The sequence below is a fragment of the Strongylocentrotus purpuratus genome, unplaced genomic scaffold, assembly GCF_000002235.5.
Source record: "Strongylocentrotus purpuratus isolate Spur 01 unplaced genomic scaffold, Spur_5.0 spur5_scaffold_17, whole genome shotgun sequence".
In the NCBI taxonomy this organism is placed as follows: Eukaryota; Metazoa; Echinodermata; class Echinoidea; order Camarodonta; family Strongylocentrotidae; genus Strongylocentrotus; species Strongylocentrotus purpuratus.
The window spans coordinates 23897563-23919477 of NW_022145602.1; the positions used below are offsets into that span (position 1 = coordinate 23897563).

The 21915-nt window shown below is 37.5% G+C and overlaps 1 protein-coding gene across 1 annotated transcript in view; it reads left to right on the forward strand.

Moving 5' to 3' along the window:
- Nucleotides 1–379: 379 nt before the first annotated feature.
- The window catches only part of LOC100889467 (scavenger receptor cysteine-rich type 1 protein M130), a 30278-nt gene continuing 8742 nt past the window's right edge, over nucleotides 380–21915 (forward strand). The window contains exons 1-4 of the mRNA XM_030988318.1: nucleotides 380–488; nucleotides 1051–1374; nucleotides 2139–2399; nucleotides 10654–10718. Coding sequence (XP_030844178.1) covers nucleotides 416–488; nucleotides 1051–1374; nucleotides 2139–2399; nucleotides 10654–10718 — 723 coding nt within the window. The 5' untranslated portion in view covers nucleotides 380–415. The remainder of the gene's footprint in view (nucleotides 489–1050; nucleotides 1375–2138; nucleotides 2400–10653; nucleotides 10719–21915) is intronic.

A 21915-nucleotide genomic window follows, 5' to 3' on the forward strand; every position in this document is an offset into this window, starting at 1 on the left:
TAAAGATGGCATGTGACACACTGACATTTTGATATCGACTTTCTATTGACAGATGTAATTTAATATGAAGAATTTTTCTTTATTTTGGCAATTATGTTTTTTTAATATTTTACTCAAAGGCATTACAAACAAAGATCCTGGTTAAACATATTGATAATGATACAATAATATCGGTTGACGCATTGAAAGTGGGTACTTCCTGTTTTTCTCTGGTATAATTACTCTTTCCAGCGAAGTTTGTTTATCTTTCTGTATTTCCTCATTGGCCGTTGAAACAACAATTACGTGTGCGCGCCAATTGTTCTCGCACGTTTCCGCGCGTTACCATTTCTGCACTGGACGCATATATTAGAAGGATGACGAATACATTTTTTTGTCATTAATTAGTTCTTCTTGCTGTGTGTCTGATCTGAAGATGACAACGATGGAGTTGAAACTGGTTTTATGTTTTCTTCTTGGCCTCTTCTCCGTGTCATCAGCGATACGTCGTGAGTATTATCCCAGTCTCTGTTCGATTCTTGCTCTGGACATATTGTTGAATAATACAAGAATCATACTGATTTTTTTATTTGCAATGTATGCATGCACCTCGGATGTTTACAGATATGAATTGTCAATCATTCGTCCTTCGCGCTTTAATCACACTAAAATAAATTATTTCATTTCTCTGTTATGAAATAGATAACCATTTCTGTTGAAATCAAATTCCCTAACCTTGAGGCTTTACTACAGTGAATAAATGTACTTGTACTATAGATCTAGCCCACTTTTCCCAAACAACGTGTTTACAACTTACGATACGATTACAAAGGTGTCAATCTTCTCAAGTTTGTTAAACATATATCGTAAGAAACAATGAACTCCGAAAAGGCACCGGCGTTAATTAATGAAATCACCCTTTCTAACCAGACTTACTGATAAATTTGGAAAATGAATAAAAGGCAAACCTTTCAGATCTGCGATACAATAGAATACTATTTATTATTTTACTGTTTTTTCGAATCCTGGATCGGTACATCAATAACGTGTCTTTTCTGCTTAAAATGACAGAATATCAAGTGAGGTTTATGGAAAAGGGATCGAGCCACTATCCACATGCCGGCCGTGTAGACGTGTATATTAATGGCGCATGGGGGACCATTTGTGCTTCTGACTGGGACATGAACGATGCTGAGGTGGTCTGCCGGGAGTTAGGCAAGGGCTACCCCTACGGTATCACGGTCGTTGGTGGTCCACCTGCTGGAACCGGTGCCAGTTGCTTGTCTAGGGTAAAGTGTTACGGCCATGAAAATCGGCTCTCAGAATGCAACGTACTCCCGACAACCCGATCAAGTAGTAGAAATGACAAGGGCATAGTCTGCTATCCTCCCCCAGGTAAGTGACTTGGAAGTAAAAATAGATGTATAATATAATATACAATTAACTCTTTGAATGTTGTAATAGGCCTATTGATTTCCATACTAATAATAGAATATAAAAATGAAACCGTAAATCACAGTCATTGGTGAAACTCCACCAGTAGGCAACAGTGCAGTCAAGTGTCCTATCTCTGGTAAAGTGCTATGTGCACAAAAACTGACTAGCAGATTGTAATGCTACCGTAGCAGAGAGAGAGTAGACACTCTTAGACACTATTGACAGGGGAAAATCTGCTATCCTTCACCGGGTATTTTTTTCCTTATGAGATGAGATAAATAGAAGCTAGGATGGATCTTATCTTTCAATATGTTTTAGGGAAGAGTATTCTGTCGTTTAAGACCGCATGTAATACTTGGTCAGGGTAAGGTTTAAAACATTCGATAAACGGGAATGGATATATATGAGTTATTCTTTTTCCAGATTACAATTACGCACTAAGCTTAATCTGCAATTTGAATATTTTGTTTTTTTGGTACGATGTTCCGGAGGAGTGTAATGGAATGGAATAATATGAAGTACATTAAAATTGTTTCTCCTAATAACACTTGGCAATACATATGTGAATAATTTTGAGACAAAAAACGTGACTCAAATACTTAATAAATAAACATAAGTGTACCTTAGATATGGTATGTATTTGATATTGAAAACGGAACGCCGTTAAATAACACGAAACTTATTATTTAATCTCCGAACCTTTTTTTTCTTCGTTAATGCAGGTGACGCGGGTTTGCGGCTCAAATACGGACCTGATCAGTATTCAGGCTATGTAGAGGTCAAGCTGGCAAGTGGCAGTTGGAGTAAATTGTATCTTTATTATTATTATAATGATTTGTTGTCTCGGTATCAGTATATCTCGAACATCTGTCGTCAGCTTGGATTCGGGGAGCTCAACTTCTGGGATAGTTTTGAATATAGCAGCACGTACAGTATGACAAAGGTGACGAGATGTCCTTACGTAGTTGCGCACCACCGAAGCTGCATATTTTATTCTAAAGATGATTATATTTTAGGGGTTTAATTATCACAATTACTATGATAAAGATGACAAAAATCATTTCCAGATCCGTTTAGAGGGTGCCCGAGCGTGTGTACACACCTTGTATTTCTAATGCGGCTGCTTGGTTGTGACAGTGACATAATGATATATGGACGTCAAAAGGCTTATTTACACATCCCAAACAAATTTTTGCACTGACATTTATACTACTGGGAATAAAAAATAGTTTGCTATTGTTTTGAACATTTTTTTAGCGCCAACATCGTCGATCAAAAAAAAGGTACAGTGCGTGCACTTAAAATCGAACCATCTCCAATATAACGTTCAACTTGGATGGCGCCATCGCCTGTACAGCTCGAGCCACCTCAGATAATGGTGCCGTTTCTAGGCCGAATGCATTTGCTCTGGGGGCTGGGGGTACTCACATATTAAAACATATGGGGATGTTCGCGTTGTTTATGCCCACTCTTGAATCTTCAGTAAGATTTCGGATTTTTCTCACGTGACATTCCTCGCTTCCGCGTCACACATGTAGGACACCGACAAGTGGCGGATGCACACTACTCCCCTAAACATGTAGACAGTGTTTGGAATGTGTAAATGGGCCTGCAGCCTCTTTACATACATACAATTGTTTCGATTTGGCAGTATACATAAATGATGTCTAACGAATGTTCGCTTAGCTTTGATCCATTACCAGATGATATTGGTGCTTTCGTAGATGACTCCATCCCGGAAGCTGGAAAACATACTCACATTGGTGCTGATAGGCCCATTTACACATTCCAAATACTGTCTACATGTTTAGGGGAGTAGTGCGCATCCGCCACTTGTCGGTGCCCTGCATGCATGACACGGAAGAGAGGAATGTCACGTGAGCAAAATCCAGAATCATATTGAAGCTCCAAGAGCGGGCATAAACATAGCCTTTAGTCAAGGCACTCGTGCTGTATTTCTCTAAATACATAGACTAATCGTGCGACGACTGTGATCTTTGGGACGAGGTGCGTCAGCATCTCGGCCTTTAATAACCTGAGTGGTTGTTGTAGTTTATTTCTTTTGTTTTGTATCATATTTCAGCTACCAAATTGGTAGATAATTAGATGCAAAGTATCTTACCCAGAAAGCCGGCCAAACCGCACCTGCCAATCCGACGCACCAATCAGAGTAGACGATTCGAGAAAACTTCATGAATATTCATTATCAACATATATATTCATAAATACATTTTTGAGCAGTTACAGAACATGGCGAGCGACGAAGTAGATCTCTTATCAAAGAGCCTTGAATGTGCGGCCAAAAGGTTGAAATTTTCATCTGTTAAGGAGTTACAATCAAAAGCTATAAAATCAGCAGTAAAAGGGGAAGATGTATTTGTTAATCTTCCAACCGGTTATGGCAAATCTGCGATATTTTAAGCCATTCCACTGTGCAAGGATTTCTTTGTGCGGACGACCACAGTCGCTGCCAGCACACCATGCATCCCCATTGGCGTCTCCTGCCGAAGCTGCCCAGAGTTCGGCGGACCGGGAGGTACTACTCACACTGCACTGCACTGTCCATTGAAGTTATCGTTTCAACTCTTATTTCTTTAATGAAAGAATGTGAACCAAACTTGTCACACACAAGAAAATGATATCTGCATTATAAGAAATGCCTAGGAAAACTCTTGCACAGGAACCATGCAGAATGTCCTGCATAGAAGATATCTACCCTTTTTGCACATCTATTATATTATAAGCAGAATTACCAGAATTTGATGTCCTTTTCATTATTTTAATTCACTAGCATGAAGCTAGCTCAGCTAGCCCTGCAAATTCAAAGCTCCATAAACGCATCGTTTTCTCACGTACACAGATATTCACATGTTGTACAATAACAATTCCGACCAGCTGATCGCGCGAACCACTATCTACTCTATGCGTAGGTTAAAATGAATAACAAGGGAGCAAAATTTTACTATAAATCTACTAAAGTAGCAAAATAATGAATACCCTAGTAAATAAGTAGTATATAGTTTTTGATAAATTTATATTTTACTCGAAATTGAACTAGACATATCTTTTATTTTTAGTACATTTGAATACCGATTCCCCCACAATTTCATGGACGAAGCCATTGTTAAACACCGCGCGGTTAGAACAATTACGATTAGCCACGATCATCACTAGCTGCTTTATATGTAAGACCCTCAAGCCTAAAATAAAAACTTGTTGTATTGCCCTTTAGGTGCCAAAACATGGGTCGGTCGGTCGGATTTTTTTTGGTTTTTTTTGTCGCCCTCCTTGGGCCGATATTTTTAAGTTTTGAATTTTTTTCTTTCTTTTTTCCCGCCCTCTTTTGGCTGATATTTCTCAGTCTTTAATGCTTTAATACATGTGTTTCAGAGTCATCATTTCATTCATATATTTTCTACCTCATAATAATCCATGGTTTGCAATGTTGTGTTGAGACAACACTCTATGCTTTCCTGCTGACGAAGTTGGTTTTCAACTACCTGTAAAACTTGCTAGCAATGTGAAGATTGTTTGGAATAATTTGATTTCATGCATTTATATCCAAGTCAAACAAAAAACATTTTTTATTCATTAATCCAAAAAAATTCTAAAAAAACGGTTAAAAAAATAAATAAATTATAATGCCGACCGTAGATTTTCAGATTTTTGGGTCGGTCGCAAAGGGCAATACAACAATTTTTTATTTTAGGCCTCATGCATATGCACATATATGATAAGCTCCGCAATTTAGCAAAGGCCAAGCCGCTGAAGCGGCTCGGTCCAGCGATCACTGCTGTAAAGCCACACCGCGTTAGTCTATTTTCAGGCCCTGCTCAGCAGTCAAGCAGCGCGCGAGGCCTTGTCCAAAGGCTAGCATAAACACTGCAAAAATCCGTCAAATTGCGACAGGCGTTTTAAAGGCCCACTGCACTACTGGTATGTACTTGCGCCCTCTATATAACAAACAATGCCTAATCGGTGACCATTGTTCCCCCATGATCCTCTTTTTCTTAAGTTAACTGAGAGCTGAGTTGATGAGATAACCACCTGTCCAGTGACATTGCAGAGCGGTCTAATCTATCCTGTAAACTACTGCAGATAAGCTTTAAAAGTATAGACCAGTTTTGGAAACGCCCCCTCTCAAAAAATGAAATGGAAGCTTTTATTACCAATCATTTGAAAGAAAATGTTTTGACTAATACATGATGATAAAAAAAAATGCCGGGAAACCGCCTACTAATTGATATATTTGGTAAATTATTTGATCTATTTAGACGTGATAGATATAACGCATGTGTCGCGCACTTGTGCGTAGTCCCATATACATCTTCCTGTGTACAGTGCTTGTAAATTTACGAAGACTGGGCTAAATTTCCTATCATTTTGATGATTCCAGAACCTTGCAGTACACACGAATACTTATATGCTTAGATGATCAACCTTTTCTGATCGATTCCACAACATCGATAAAAGCGCCCCATATCTGGCTCGCTTCGCTCGCAAGAATTTACGGACTCCAACAGCGCCAGGGCCTTCGACAAGAGGCTAGGTAGAGGTCAAGCTGGTAAGTTGCAGTTGGAGTAAATTGTATCTTCGTTATTATTACCATAATGGCGATTTATCTGCTTTTCAGAATCTCGATCATCTGTTGTCAGCTTAAACTCGGGGATCTCAACAGGTAGGATATTTTTAAATTCTAATATAGCGGCACGTACAGTATGACAAAGGAATACAATTTTGGGGTGAAATTCATCATAATCCGTATGATGAAAATGACACACAAAACTTCAAGATCTATTGCGGAGATGCTCCCCCTGCACAACCAACCCCCTATAATGTAAGGCAGCTAAGGTGTCGCACAGTGACACCTTCATAGAAAACCATAACTTTTTTGTGGTTTGAGAATATTTTGTTTTTTGGGTACGATGTTCGGTAGGAGTGTTATCGAATGAAATGATATGAAATACATTAACATTGTTTCTCTTTATCACACTTGGTAATACATATTTAAATAATTTGAGACAAAAATGTGACTAAAATACTTGATAAGTAATAATAAGTGTACCTTAGATATGGTATATATCTGATGTTGAAAACTAATCGGAACGCCGTTATACAACGCGAAACTTCTCATTTATTCGCCGAACCTTTTTTTCTTTCTTAATGCAGGTGATGACTATTTGCAGCTCACAAACGGACCTGATCAGTATTCAGGCCTTGTAGAGGTCAAGCTGGCAAGTGGCAGTTGGAGTAAATTGTATCTTTATCCTTATGATTATAATTGGTTGTCTCGGTATCAGTATGTCTCGAACATCTGTCGTCAGCTTGGACTCGGGGAGCTCAACTTTTGTGATAGTTTTGAATATAGCAGCACGTACAGTATGACAAAGGTGACAAGATGTCATTAAGGAGTTGCGCACCACCGAAGCTGCATATTTTATTCTAAAGGTGATTATATTTGGGGGGTTTATTTATCATACTAACTTTGATAAAGATGACAAAAATCATTTCCAGATCCGTTAAGAGGTGCCCGAGCGTGTGTACACCCTGTATTTCTAAGACGACTGCTTGGTAGTGACAGTGACACAATGATATATGGACGTCAAAAGGCCCATTTACACATCTCAAACGAATGTTCGCATTGTCATTTATACTACTTGGAATACACATAGTTGGCTATTGTCTTGAACATTATTTTCAGCGCCATCTTATATCAAATCGTCGAAATAAAGTAGTCAAAGTGCAAAGTAGACAATTAATATTCATTGAAAATTTAAAGTCGGCAAAATGTTGCTCTATGTTTACAGTTCATCAACCGTAAGTACACTCATCATTATATATTGATGGCTCTGTACAAAGATAAACATATTCAGTAATGTGTTGCGAAACACATAGTTACCTACGTTAAAACTAAATCATTGTTTGTTGCGTATTAAACATTGAATATGATAAAATTTTTAATCATATATTGTACATTTATACATTATTAAAAGCGTATCAGGACAACTACCCCTGGGCAATCACCCCCTGGAAAATCACCCCCGGAAAATTACCCCCAAAGACAATCACCCCCGGAAAATTACCCCCCGGAGAATAACCCCCCGATGACAATTACCCCCCAAGGACAATTACCCACCGGAAAATTACCCCCCGGACAATTACTCCCTGATGACACTTACCCCCCGAGGATAACTACCCCCGAGGACAATTACCTCCCCCCCCGAGGACAACTTCCCCCTTAGACAATTAATCCCCGAGGATGATTACCCCCTTTCTGTATTTATGACATTCCAGTTTGATTTATCTCCATTATATTTGAAACACTGCAACAATTTATCCCAAAAGCTCACTTTCCAGTTAATAAGCCATGGTCCAACATCGAGAATTTGGAGTTTTTGGACTAAAACTTTTGATTTATTCTATCAAAGGCTTTCGAATAGTCTGTAGTCAATATTATTGATGTAATTATCACCCTTTCTGCATTCTCCAATACATGGTGTATCTAACCAATGGGGTAATGTGTCGTCGATAAGCCTCTACGTTTTCCAAACTGACTCGATTAGGATCAATATTTTTTGGTAATTTCTTACAACAGCCACTTTACAATAAACAATTCGGCTATCTTACCACAATAGCTCGTCAGGCCTAAGGTACAAAAGGGTCGTTGGCTGCATCTTAGGAACAGGAACTATTTCTGCTCATTTCCATTGTAATGGAGCCTCATATTGTTGGAATGATACATTAAGAATATCTGTAAGTGGGACTGAAAATTCATAGGCAAATTCGCGAATGATCCAAACAGGAATATCCCCAGTAATTCCGGCGTTACCTTGACTAAGAGAACGTAGGTATTCATACACTTGCCATGGTTGTACTAGGGGACAGTTGTATCGGGCAGACAAAAATGTAGGTAAATGTGATCTTGGAATGTTTTGTAAGTCTACCGCTATACTACAAACATGTTCATTAATGAGGTTTGCAATTTCAAATGAACTAAAATTGGTTTTTTGAGGAGCATTAATCCTTATTACTGTCATTTATTACTTAAGGGCGTAGGTACCCTACTTGATAGGCATTGTAGCATACACATGCTTTAGCAGTCACGCAAAACAAACACTGGAATATTATTATTTAATGAAATATGAGAATGTATACTATTATCTAGATCAATTAGGAATACATCATTGTCAAAATAATTCCATAAATTGGGGTAGAACAAATATATATATATATATATATATATAAGTATATCATTTTTTTAAAAATTAATTCGTAATGCCATGACAACATCATATTTCGTCTCATTTAATTTACAAAACTGTATTTCTTTCTTTTTACAGGTAATCCGAGTTTGCAGCTTAGATACGGACCTGATCAGTATTCAGGCCGGAAAGAGGTCAAGCTGGTAAGTTGCAGTTGGAGTAAATTGTATCTTCGTTATTATTATGGGGATTTGTATGGTTATCAGTATATCTCCAACATCTGTCGTTAGCTTAAATTGGGAATATTAACTGGTGGAATATTTTTATTTTAATATAGCAGCACGTACAGTATGAATAAGGTAACGAGATTTCCGTACAGAGTTGCCTACCACCGAAGCTGCATATTTTATCCTAAGGAATACAATTTTGGGGAGTTTAATTCATCATATTCCGTTAGATGAAAATGTCACACAAAACTTCAAGATCTTTTGCGGAGATGCCCCACTGCAAAACCAACTCCTATATCTAAGACGGCTAAGGTGTAACACAGTGACACCTTCAAAGAAAACCAATAATATCTTTGTGGTTTGATAATTTGTTCAGGATCTTTTGCATATTCGAGGGTTAGTACGGTAGAAGGAATATAATGACTAAAATTTCATACAAATATATTACGCAGTTTTTCATCAACCTTTAAGAATGTTACCGAGTCCCTTTAAAATCGAACCATCTCCCACAATGTTAGTTCACGCCCTCGTCTGTACAGCTGGCTTCATCTCATATAACAGCGCCGATCCTTGGCCAGATTCCATTGAATTCCCTTGGTAGATAAATATCATCGTCATAGCGTCTTTGACACCGACAAAGATTACTCCTAATGCATTTCGATTTGGAGATGGAGAATCGAAACTAATAATGATCAAAGGTATTGACCAGTTTTGGAAACACCCCCTCTCAAAAATGAAATGGAAGCTCTTATTACCAATCTTGTAAAAGAATATGTTTTGACTAATACGTGATGATACAAATTTTGCCGGGAAACCTTCTACTAATTGATATATTAAGTAAATTATCATATCGATCCGGCCTGGATATTGGGCATATATTTCTGCTTTTTTTGCGAATTCAGGTTGCAGTATTGCTATCTAAACCTCTGAAAGCAAAAATTAAACAATATTGAATGGATATTTTGCGCCCAAACCCTTGAACCGCAAATTTACCACTACCTGTCTCTTTAAGTACTATCTACCTGTACCTTTAAGTACTATCTTTACTGCTTTATCATGTTTATAAAATGAACGTCGGTCCATTGGCAGATGCAATGTGCGCTTTCGTCGATGACACCATCCCAGAGGCTGAAAAACAAACCCAAATTGGTGCTGACTTCTATAATCGGCGCTGACCTAGTTTTTTTTGTTCAAATTAGTTGATGCAGTGTGGAAACACCTTTTGGTAGATGAATTCCATAGGCAATCGACAGATTGTAATGCTACCGTAACCGACAGAGTAGACACTCTTAGACACTCTTGACAGGGGAAATGTGTTATCCTTTACCGGGTATTTTGTTTTTTTGGATTTGTGATAAACAGAAGCTAGGATGGATCTGATCTTTCAATATGTTTTAGGGAGGTTTATTCTGTCGGTTAAGACCACATGTAAAACTTGGTTAGGGCAAGGTTTAAAACATTAGATAAACGGGAATGGATATATATTACTTTCTATTCCCCCCATTACAATTACGCACAAAGCTTAATCTTCAATTTGAATATTTTGTTTTTTAGTACGATGTTGGGGAGGATTGTAATGGAATGGAACAGTACGAAATGCATTAACATCGTTTCTCTTAATCAAACTTGGCAATACATATTTGATCAATTTCAAGAGAAAAAACGTGACTCTAATACTTGATAAATAATCATGAGTGTACCTTAGATATGGTATATATTTGATATTAAAAACTAATCGGAACGCATTTATATATTACACGGAACTTATTATTTAAACTCCGAACTTTTTTTTTTCTTCCTTAATGCAGGTGATGCGGGTTTGCAGCTCACAAACGGACCTGATCAGTATTCAGGCTGGGTGGAGGTCAAGCTGGTAAGTAACAGTTGGAGTAAATTGTTTCTTTATTATTATGGTTGGGATTTGTCTCGGTATCAGTATATTATTTCGAACATCTGTCGTCAGCTTGGATTCGGGGAGCTCAACTTCTGGGATAGTTTTGAATATAGCAGCACGTACAGTATGACAAAGGTGACGAGATGTAATACGGAGTTGCGCACCACCAAAGCTGCATATTTTATTCTAAAGATGATTATATTTGGGGGATTTAACTATCATACTAACTATGATAAAGAAGACAAACAACATGTCCAGGTCCGTTTAAAGGATGCCTGAGCGTGTGTGCACCCTTTATTTGTAATGCGGCTGCTTGGTTAGTACAGTGACACAATGATATAATGGACGTCAAAAGGCCCATTTACACATCCCAAATGAATTTTAGCATTGCCATTTATACTACTGGAAATAAACGTAGTTTGCGAATGTCTTGAATGCTATTGTAAGCGCCATCTAATATAATATCGTCGACAACAAGTAGGGAAAGTGAGTGTACTTAAAATCGACCCATCTCCAATATAACGTTCAACTTGGTTGGCGCCATCGCCCGTACATCTCGCGCCACCTCACATAACGGCGTCGATCCTATGCCGAATGCATTTGCCCTGGGGGCTGGTGGTACTCACATATTAATACATATGGAGGTGTGCCGCTCTAATGGGGCACTTCTTCATACAAAAAAATCCCTAAACGTGGGTCCCATTTTTAGCAAAAATATCATTAAAGATGGGTCAATTTTGTCAAAACCCTCCAAAATGGCTATTACAAATGGGTAGGGGTTTCGGGACTTCAGCGGAACACCCCCATCCAAACCAAATATGAGTACCCCCGGGTGCATTGTGAATTCCTGCGGTAGAAAATCATCACCATTGTAAGCTGGATTTTCACTACAACCCAAAATTGACGATTTAACTCACACGAAAATTCGAAATCGAAAAATCCGTCTCTTGAGTGTGGTCTTTTAAAACGCCTGTCGCAATTTCACCGATTTTTGCGTTGTTGATGCCCGCTCTTAAAACTTCAGTACGATTTCAGATTTTGCTCATGTGACATTCCCCGCCTCCGTGTCACGGATGCAGGGCATCGACAAGTGGCGGATGCGCACTACTCCCCTAAAAAGCTAAACGGTGTTTGGGATGTGTAAATGGGCCTGCAGCCTCTTCGTCGTAAAAAAAAGTATAACTATATCCAATTGTTTCGATATGGAAATGAAGGCAGTATAACGAAATGATGTCTAACGAATGTTCGCTTAACTTCAAGCCATTACCAGATAATATTGGCGCTTTCGTAGATGACTCCATCCCGGAAGCTGGAAAACAAACTCACATTGGTGCTGATTTCTATAATCGACACACACCTAGGTTCCGGTTCAAATGAATCGATGCAGTGTGAAAATTGCATGTATTCTTTGTTAACGACAAAGAGGCTGCAGGCCGATTTACACATTCCAAACACTGTCTACATGTTTAGGGGAGTAGTGCGCATCCGCCACTTGTCGGTGCCCTGCATGCGTGAGCACGGAAGAGAGGAATGTCACGTGAGCACGGAAGAGAGGAACGTCACATGAGCACGGAAGAGAGGAATGTCACGTGAGCGAAATCCAGAATCATATTGAAGTTTCAAGAGCGGGCATAAACAATGCAAAAATCCGCCAAATTGCGACAGGCGTTTTAAAAGCGCCTCGTATCTGGCTCGCTTCGCTCGCAAGAATCCACGGAATCCAACAGCGCCAGGGCCTTCGACAAGAGGCTAGATAGAGGTCAAGCTGGTAAGTTGCAGTTGGAGTAAATTGTATCTTCGTTATTATTATGGCGATTTGTCTGCTTTTCAGAATCTCGAACATTTGTTGTCAGCTTAAACTCGGGGATCTCAACAGGTAGGATATTTTTAAATTTTAATATAGCGGCACGTACAGTATGACAAAGGTGTCGAGATTTTCTTACGGAGTTGCATATTTTATCCTAAGGAAAACAATTTTGGGGGTTAAATTCATCATAATCCGTATGATGAAAATGACGCACAAAACTTCAAGATCTATTGCGGAAAAGCTCACGGCACAACCAACCCCTAAATGTAAGGCAGCTAAGGTGTCGCACAGTGACCCCTTCATAGAAAACCATAAATATCTTTGTGGTTTCAGAATATTTTGTTTTTTTGGTACGATGTTCGGGAGGAGTGTAATGGAATGAAATGATATGAAATACATTTACATTGTTTCTCTTAATCACACTTGGTAATACATATTTAAATAATTTGAGATAAAAAACGTGACTCAAATACTTGATAATCAATCATAAGTGTACCTTAGATTTGGTATATATCTAATATTGGAAACTAATCGGAACGCCGTTATACAACACGAAACTTCTCATTTAATCGCCGAACCTTTTCTTCTTTCTTAATGCAGGTGATGCGGGTTTGCAGCTCGTAGGCGGACCTGATCAGTATTCAGGCTATGTAGAGGTCAAGCTAGCAAGTGGCAGTTGGAGTAAATTGTATCTTTATTATTATAATTATGATTGGTTGTCTCGGTATCAGTATATCTCGAACATCTGTCGTCAGCTTGGACTCGGGGAGCTCAACTTCTGTGATAGTTTTGAATATAGCAGCACGTACAGTATGACATAGGTGACGAGATATCCTTATGGAGTTACGCACCACCGAAGCTGCATATTTTATTCTAAAGATGATTATGGGCAATTCCACGGTAACGGAAGGACACTCAGACAAGATTTTTGAACTTCAGGTTCATACTAAAAGAACTGTTTTATTAGTATAAGATGTGAAACAGTACAGATATAATACCTATATAAGTGCCTTTAATTCTCCCCCAAAAAATTATCATTATAGTTAAGTAGTTTAAGAATGTGCATATTAATTATCTCGGTAACGGAAGACAAAAAAACCTAATGGTAAATGAATGGTGTTTGAATGGTAGGATCAATGGTAAATGATATTTCAATGGTGTGCCAATGGTGGATTCTGTATGGTGAATGGTGTTTCAATGGTGGTGTATGACGATGAATGGTGTTTCAATGGTAGAGTCTGTATGGTAAATGGTGTTTCAATGGTGGAATTGTATGGTGAATGGTGTTTCAATGGTGGCGTCTGTATGGTGAATGGTGTTTCAATGGTAGAGTCTGTATGGTCAATGGTGTTTCAATGGTGGAATTGTATGGTGAATGGTGTTTCAATGGTAGAGTCTGTATGGTGAATGGTGTTTCAATGGTGGCGTCTGTATGGTCAATGGTGTTTCAATGGTAGAGTCTGTATGGTGAATGGTGTTTCAATGGTGGAATTGTATGGTCAATGGTGTGCAAGTGGTGGAATTGTATGGTCAATGGTGTTTCAATGGTAGAGTCTGTATGGTGAATGGTGATTCAATGGTGGAATTATATGGTGAATGGTGTTTCAATGGTGGAATTGTATGGTGAATGGTGTTTCAATGGTGGAATTGTATGGTCAATGGTGTTTCAATGGTAGAGTCTGTATGGTGAATGGCGATTCAATGATGGAATTGTATGGTCAATGGTGTGCCAATGGTGGAATTGTATGGTCAATGGTGTTTCAATGGTGGAATTGTATGGTCAAAACTAGGTGTCCCTTATACTTTGAACTACAATTTGCTCTGTGATTTCGCTTTATTTTTCGCGAATTTTTCTTCATGATTAACGTTTCAAAGCTGACAAACTGCAAGGAATAATACCCTGGAACTCTGGAACAAGGATGGATCTTTAGTTTTTTCTTCAATTTGGAGCAATTTTGGATCTGATATGTGTCTCTTTGCCGTGAGTAACTGCTGTTTTGTGCCTGTGGTCCCACTCATATGACTCTGTGATGTACATTATTATACATTTGCTTACATGAACATCTGTTATTGTTAATTAAAGCAGCTTATAAATCATTCTATTTTATTACAAAAAATTAAAATATTACAGTATTAGGGGCACACCTTTAGAACTTTTATCAAGTTATTTATCTGATCGTAAACAATTAACAATCATTAATGAAGCTGCATTGTACGGAACTAGTGCTAATATCAGGCCACCTTAGTCAGGGTAATTCCACCTTGCGCCTAGTGAAGCCTAGTCCCATTACAAGCATTTTGTGTTCACTGGTTTGTCATCATCATGGTTCTTAGCTGTTTTTAAAATCGATGATTAGTTTTGGCACTAAATACCTATGACATTTTTTAGGAATAATGTTGAGCTTATATTACCAAAATTTGAAAAATATTAAACGTTTGATTAATCAAACTAAAAGGTTGTGAATTGAAGTAGCATATTTGTAGGCTAAACCAAAATTTATCTCATGACGAATGAGTATAATCTACTCATCGTTCATTCAATTCTAGTCCATATTGGTAATGGAGATCCTAAATAATCTTTCAGCCTATATCAACTTAATCTAACGAGAAGAAAAGATGATTAATGAAGAGAAATCAATAACTGACACAGTCATCACAATATGCGTGCATACAAAATTTGGTTCAGCCTCCTAAAATTAGACTTTTTGTAAAATATCATTGTAGCTGGATAAATCAATGTTGAATATTTTTACCATTTTTTTCTCATACAAAGATGGTAACATTTCCTAACATCTAATAATTATTGAGTCAAATCAACCTAATCTATTTAAAAAACAATTATTACAAACCATGATGACTATAAACCAGTTAACATTCACAAAATACCCTAATTGGAATAGGCTCTACTAGGCACAACGTCAAACAACACTTGGAGATAACCTTGACAAAGGCTTCTTGCTAGTCCAAGTATAATGCAATCAGAAGTGTAGCTGCTTTTTCATTAGATGTTTCTGTTGCATATTGGAAGCTAGTATTATATGAGTATTTTTCCAAGCGTAAACAGTCATAACTAGCTCTCCAGGTTGGGTGGAAAATTACAAGCAAATTGTAGATCTAGCTCTGTCAAAAAAAGAATAACGAATCTTTAACAGTTTTTATGCTTCCACAACGAAGTGGCAAGTCCCTTTAAAAAGGCTGAAATATAATTTCTTTGGGTTATACTTACATACAAAATTTTACATTTGGATTTTGTAACATTGCTAAGGAAAGTCTGAATAATATTATGTTTGAATAGTGTACTATGTTCCAAATGATTGCCTTATTGATGTTCAAGTAAACCCCAAAGTAATGATACTTATATTGATGAAGCAATAGTCTACACACAGATGTTTAACTCAGCCAAATTACCTGTACACTAACTGCCACTTCTAAATTTTCCATTCTTTGGTGTTTCTTAAAATTTTGTTAGAACTCTGAATGAGCACCTGTCATGAGCGACTTGACATGTCTGGGGATGTTTTACTGTGGAAATGCTGACATCTATCTGGTCCCTTGTTTCAATCGAATTGGTCACTGTTTTTGGTGAAGTCAGTAAACAACATTCACAGATTGATCTTAAAATCATCTTTTCTTGCCTCTTGTTGCCAGCTAGTATGAAAACAGTATTAATATATGTCTCCACATCTTGCCATGGTACAGTTAAAGGGATGGTTGAGTTCTGTTGCAGAGGGCGCTACACAAAATAATTTCTTTGTGAGATAATGGAAAACTGAGTGTCAAATAAGAAAAAAAATACTATTTAAATGACAAAAATTCATCTTTGTTTGAACAAAATCGGTTCAGAGATGGCTGAAATATCCATAAATATAACGATTTCTAATACTTCTGTACCACCGCAAATATTAGATAATTTAGCGCCATTTACGTTGTATTTCAGCCAATGCCGATGTTGGCTTTTTTGTAGGCATTTTCGTGTTGGTTTGGTACGCACAACCAGCCGGCCCATGTATTGTTATTTTTAATTAAATAATTAATTAACGGTCACCATATTTTTGTTAAAGTGGAGCTGAATTGGTATGATCGTATTGGCTAAATTTCACACATTTTGGGGTCTAAAATTACCTTCATAGCAAATTTAGGTTCTAATAGGGCACTAGAAATGTCATAGATAACAATAAGAGCAATAACCATGCACTTTGAAGGCATTTGTGTTCTGAAAAACAGAACTCAACTATCCCTTTAATGTATAGTACCATTCTTTTTTACAAAACGGAAGTGTAAGAAACAGTTTGGAGAATATATGTTGTAATCATTCAAAAAATATAAATTCCAGTGTTGTATAAAGGTGTGTAAGTTTCACCTTCATTATTCAGAATCATAGATGGTACAGGTAAATCTCAGATGCAGCAAAATGGCCTATAAGTTTTTTACATAGAAAATGTATAACACTCTCCTAAGAGCTACTGCCGAGTCATCTGAAGTTTATTTTAAAAAATTGTTTTACAGACTTCTTGCTCACGTATCAAATGGTTGCTGTTACTCAACATAAATTTTCCCTGTGAAATGATGCATTTTGAGGAAATTACACAGAAGACTTAATAAGATGCACAACATTGTCATGAAATCTTGCATTTCAAACAAGTGTGACAGTGTGTGTAAGAGAGAAAAAAAATTATTGGCCAAATGCACTGTTATTGCAGTGGAAGTAAAAAATCACATTTAATTTTTGAATAAGTTTCAGTTATTTTTGTTGATATTACTTACTGGACAAGGAAAATTGATACTTTTTATAATGCCTAACAAGACTCATTAGTACAATGTGTTTTAACCGCATAAATATAGTTCCTTGCTTAATTATTATATCTACATATTTGTTTTAAATGTACATTAGTCTGATGGTCATGCATCCAAAGTACATGTGTGTGTGTGATTTTACTGCATTACTTTGCTACAGATTTTCAGGGAGTACAGTGTGATGCAGTTTGAAATCCCCCGTAAGTGTAGAGCGTGTTTCACTCAATGTTCACTTTTATGGTAATCACAAATTTATGATGCAACTGTTTCCTTAAATTACTTTCTTTTTTTCTTTTTTTATTGACATACATGTATTCTAAAAGTCTTGATTTTCATGATGTGCCAAAGACTTTAATGCTACAGTAATTTGTTATAGATAATGTTGTTAACCTGCATAATAATATCATTTTGACAGAAACTACAAAGAAACCACTCTGCATTGTTGGTCATGTAGAAAAATGAAATCCCTCCAACTCTTTGTTGCTGTAATTTTCATGTTTCATGCAGGAACTATGCGGGTATATATCGGATTTATTCAGTTGCTATTGTTGTCAGAGCAGCAAAGTTAATCACTATTTATTACTGCCAGAATTATAATGCAGCTGTGTTTCTGTTTTCAGTACTCCACTTTTTTATATATATTTATTTTACATATTTCAAAAGACATGTACTTTTATTCATGTACCAAAGACAAGTTACAGTACAGTAATACCATGAACCATGCACACCAATGGAGTCTCTTATTTTGTACAAAATTAAATAGTTTCATGTTGTTGACTACAAATTTGCACTTTACAGTATTATCTTTTAACAACTATTTGTATCTGGCTTGAAGTCAATTGTTGGATGACTGGAATGTACCAAAGTTCTTAGCAGTTCTTAATTTTTGCATGAAATTCATTACTCACCATTTACATGTAGGTGCCATAAGCATATATACCATTCACAATCCACATTGTTCTCCCATAGGTATACTGTTATCATTCAATGCAACCACTGGCATAACATAACATTCTCTATCTACCATTTATTGTGACATACCATTGGTAAACCATTCACCAACCACCATTGACCTACAATTGACAAACCATTTACCATCCACCTTTGGTCTTTTCATTGGTATACCATTGTCAGGCCAATGGTGGATGGTCAATGGTAGTCCAATGGTGGATGGTCAATGGTAGGCCAATGGTGGATGGTCAATTGTAGGCCAATGGTGGATGGTCAATGGTAGGCCAATGGTGAATGGTGAATGGTAGGCCAACGGTGGATGGTAAATGGTAGGCCATTTGTGGATGGTGAATGGTAGGCCAATGGTGGATGGTGAATGGTAGGCCAATGGTGGATGGTCAATGGTAGACCAATGGTGGATGGTAAATGGTAGGCCAATGGTGGATGGTCAATGGTAGGCCAATGGTTGATGGTCAATGGTAGGCCAATGGTGGGTGGTGAATGGTAGGCCAATGGTGAATGGTAGGCCAATGGTGAATGGTGAATGGTAGGCCAATGGTGAATGGTGAATGGTAGGCCAATGGTGAATGGTAAATGGTAGGCAAATGGTGGATGGTGAATGGTAGGCCAATGGTGGATGGTAAATGGTAGGCCAATGGTGAATGGTATGTGACTGGTATGTCAATGGTCAATGGTAGATTAATGGTACAAAATTTGCATATTTCATATTCAAATTTCAATGGTGAATGGTATTCCAATGGTGAATGGTAGAATAATTGTAACAAATTTGCATATTTTATATTCAAATTTCAATGTGTCAATGGTACCATTCATCTACCATTGGTGATTATGCAAATGAGCGTCCAAAAAATTATTATTAGGTTGATATGGTTGAATGCAATTTCACTGGTAGATGAATGGTGCCCAATGGTACGTTGCGAGCGTAATCTCATTGGTATCCGAATGGTATTTTCAGTGGTACTTCTGAATGATATACCATTGGTATACCATTGAACATTTTTTTGTAAGGGTATGGACATGGTTTTTCCACTTAATTAGTGTTTATCCAAACTTTGTGAAGTTGATGAAGCTTTCCACTTGACTGAAACACATTTTGTTCCCCATAGTTTAATACATACTAATAAAACATTTCTTTTAGTATGAACCTGAAGTTCAAAAATCTTGTCTGAGTGTCCTTCCCTTACCGTGGAATTGCCCTTATGTTTGGGGGGTTTATTTATCATACTAGTTTTGATAAAGATGACAAACAACACTTCCAGGTCCGTTTCGAGGGTACCCGAGCATGTGTGCACCCTGTATTTTTAAGGCGGCTGCTTGGTTGTGACAGTGCCGGGTGACAGTGACACAATAGGGACTTTTAGATTTGCACGTCAACAGCTTTGACTGCAACGTGTGACGTCATTTTAAGGCACTGCGCATGCGTTACGTCGTCTCAGTCGGCGATCGAGAATGCGTCAACCTTGATTTTCCTAAATCTAGTACATACATACATATTGATATTTATATAGCACCTTTACATGCTCAAGGTACTAGTATGCCGCGTGCGCATAAAATATACAGTTCCTCAGGTAGACAAAGGAACATCCCTTCCCTGCTATTATGTAATAATGTGTAGAACAGGTGTCACATGCATATTCACCTGTTCTACACATTTTTACATGATAGCAGGAAAGGAATGTTCTTTTGTTGAGGGTAGAATGAGTAACTGTATATTTTGTCCTCTGTCTTTGTCCTTGATGTTCATAGTGTTACTTCCTGCATGCACGCATGTATATCGTCGAGTGCAATCTAAAGGATTTCTAATTGTAGTCAACATGCGCAGTTAAGTACGTTGACACGCATGATCAGTCGGCGTTCGTCGTGTTCTCGTTCACTCAATCTAAAAGTCCCTACAGATATATGGACGTCAAAACGCCCTTTTACACTTCCCAAACGAATGTTCGCATTGTCATTTATACTACTGGGAATACACATAGTTCGCTATTGTCTTGAACATTATTGTCAGCGCCATCTTATATCGGCAAAATGTTGCTCTATGTTGCCAGTCTGTCAACGGTAAGTACATCATTATATATTGATGGCTCTGTAAAAAGATAAACATATACAGGAATGTGTTGCGAAACACATAGTTTCCTACGTTAAAACTAAATCATTCTTTGTTGCGTATTAAGCATTAAATATGATAACAAAATTTTAATGATATATTGTACATTTATACATTACTAAAAGCGTATCAGGACAACTACCCCCTGGGCAATCACCTCCTGGAAAAACACCCCCCCGGAAAAATATCCCCAAGGACAATCACCCCCCCCCCAGAAAATTACACCCCCCGGAGAATAGCCCCCCGATGACAATTACCCCAAGGACAATCGTACGCAACCCTACGTAACTGTACGCGGAGGGACGCAAATGGGTACGCGAGATGAACGCAAACAATTAAACATGTTTCATTTTTTCGCGTACCTTCGGCGTAGACACTTTACGCAGACAGTAGGCAATTTATACGCAAGTCTACGCAGCACTACGCAACCGTACGCAAAGCCTACGCAAAAATATGCTACCCTACGCCAGTCCGACGAAGCATTACAAACGTATAAAGATTTTTTTTGGTATATACTTGGATGTAAACTTGGCAGGTATTGATCATTATTTTGAAGGAAAATGCTATGTTTGTTTACATGTGTGCGGTCTCACATTTATTTTTTTCATGAAGAAAAGGTGTTTCTTTAACTTTATTTTTGTATTGTTGCTTGTAATTCTGTTTGTACTACTACAAGGCATTTCAGGCTGACATGTTTTGTTTTGTATGGTTTATTCAATTTGTGATATTGACATCTCATGCTGTTGATATAATAAACAGAGATAGGATTCACAAACTGATGCCTCATGCAAAATGTTATTATGTTTTGTGGAAATCTGTATGTATTTGTTTGCTTGTGAGTACGTTTGTGGTCCTGTTTGTATGTTTGTAATATAATTTTGTTTAATTGACATGAGCAAAGAAATAATTTTGTCTCACTCTGTTAGGGAGACTAAGTGAGTGTGTATGTCAGAATTATTTCTTTTAAATCTAATAAATGACTCACATTTATATCATTACATTGTCACACACATATACGCTACGGACAAAGGACAACAGCTATCGTCTTCAAACTTTCAGGAAACTGTTATGGAATGATATTTTACAAATGAGTGAAAAAAGTAATATGGTCAACAAATATCAGACTTCTGTCCGGATTTATTCACAAATCAAAATAAGCGCTCTCTTTTGTCGGCGTTTTGAGGTATCAAATCACATCACGTGACCTTGCAATGAACATCAAAATAAAGGTAATTTATTGAACTTTGAATGATGCATAGTACAATAATGTAGTAGGCCTACATCCACAAAAAATGTCTACATTTTTTGGAAAATAAAATCTTGAACAAATTAACATTACTGCAAAATAACCTCAGCAGTTGTTAATACCTACTAGAAAACTGATAATTTAAAGGTCAAAAGCGTGTACCAGAGGTCACTTGTTACTATTAAAACTTATGGCAGGTTTATAAATGTTATTTTCTTCACTCACTATTTTACACATATTGGCGTTTCAGCCC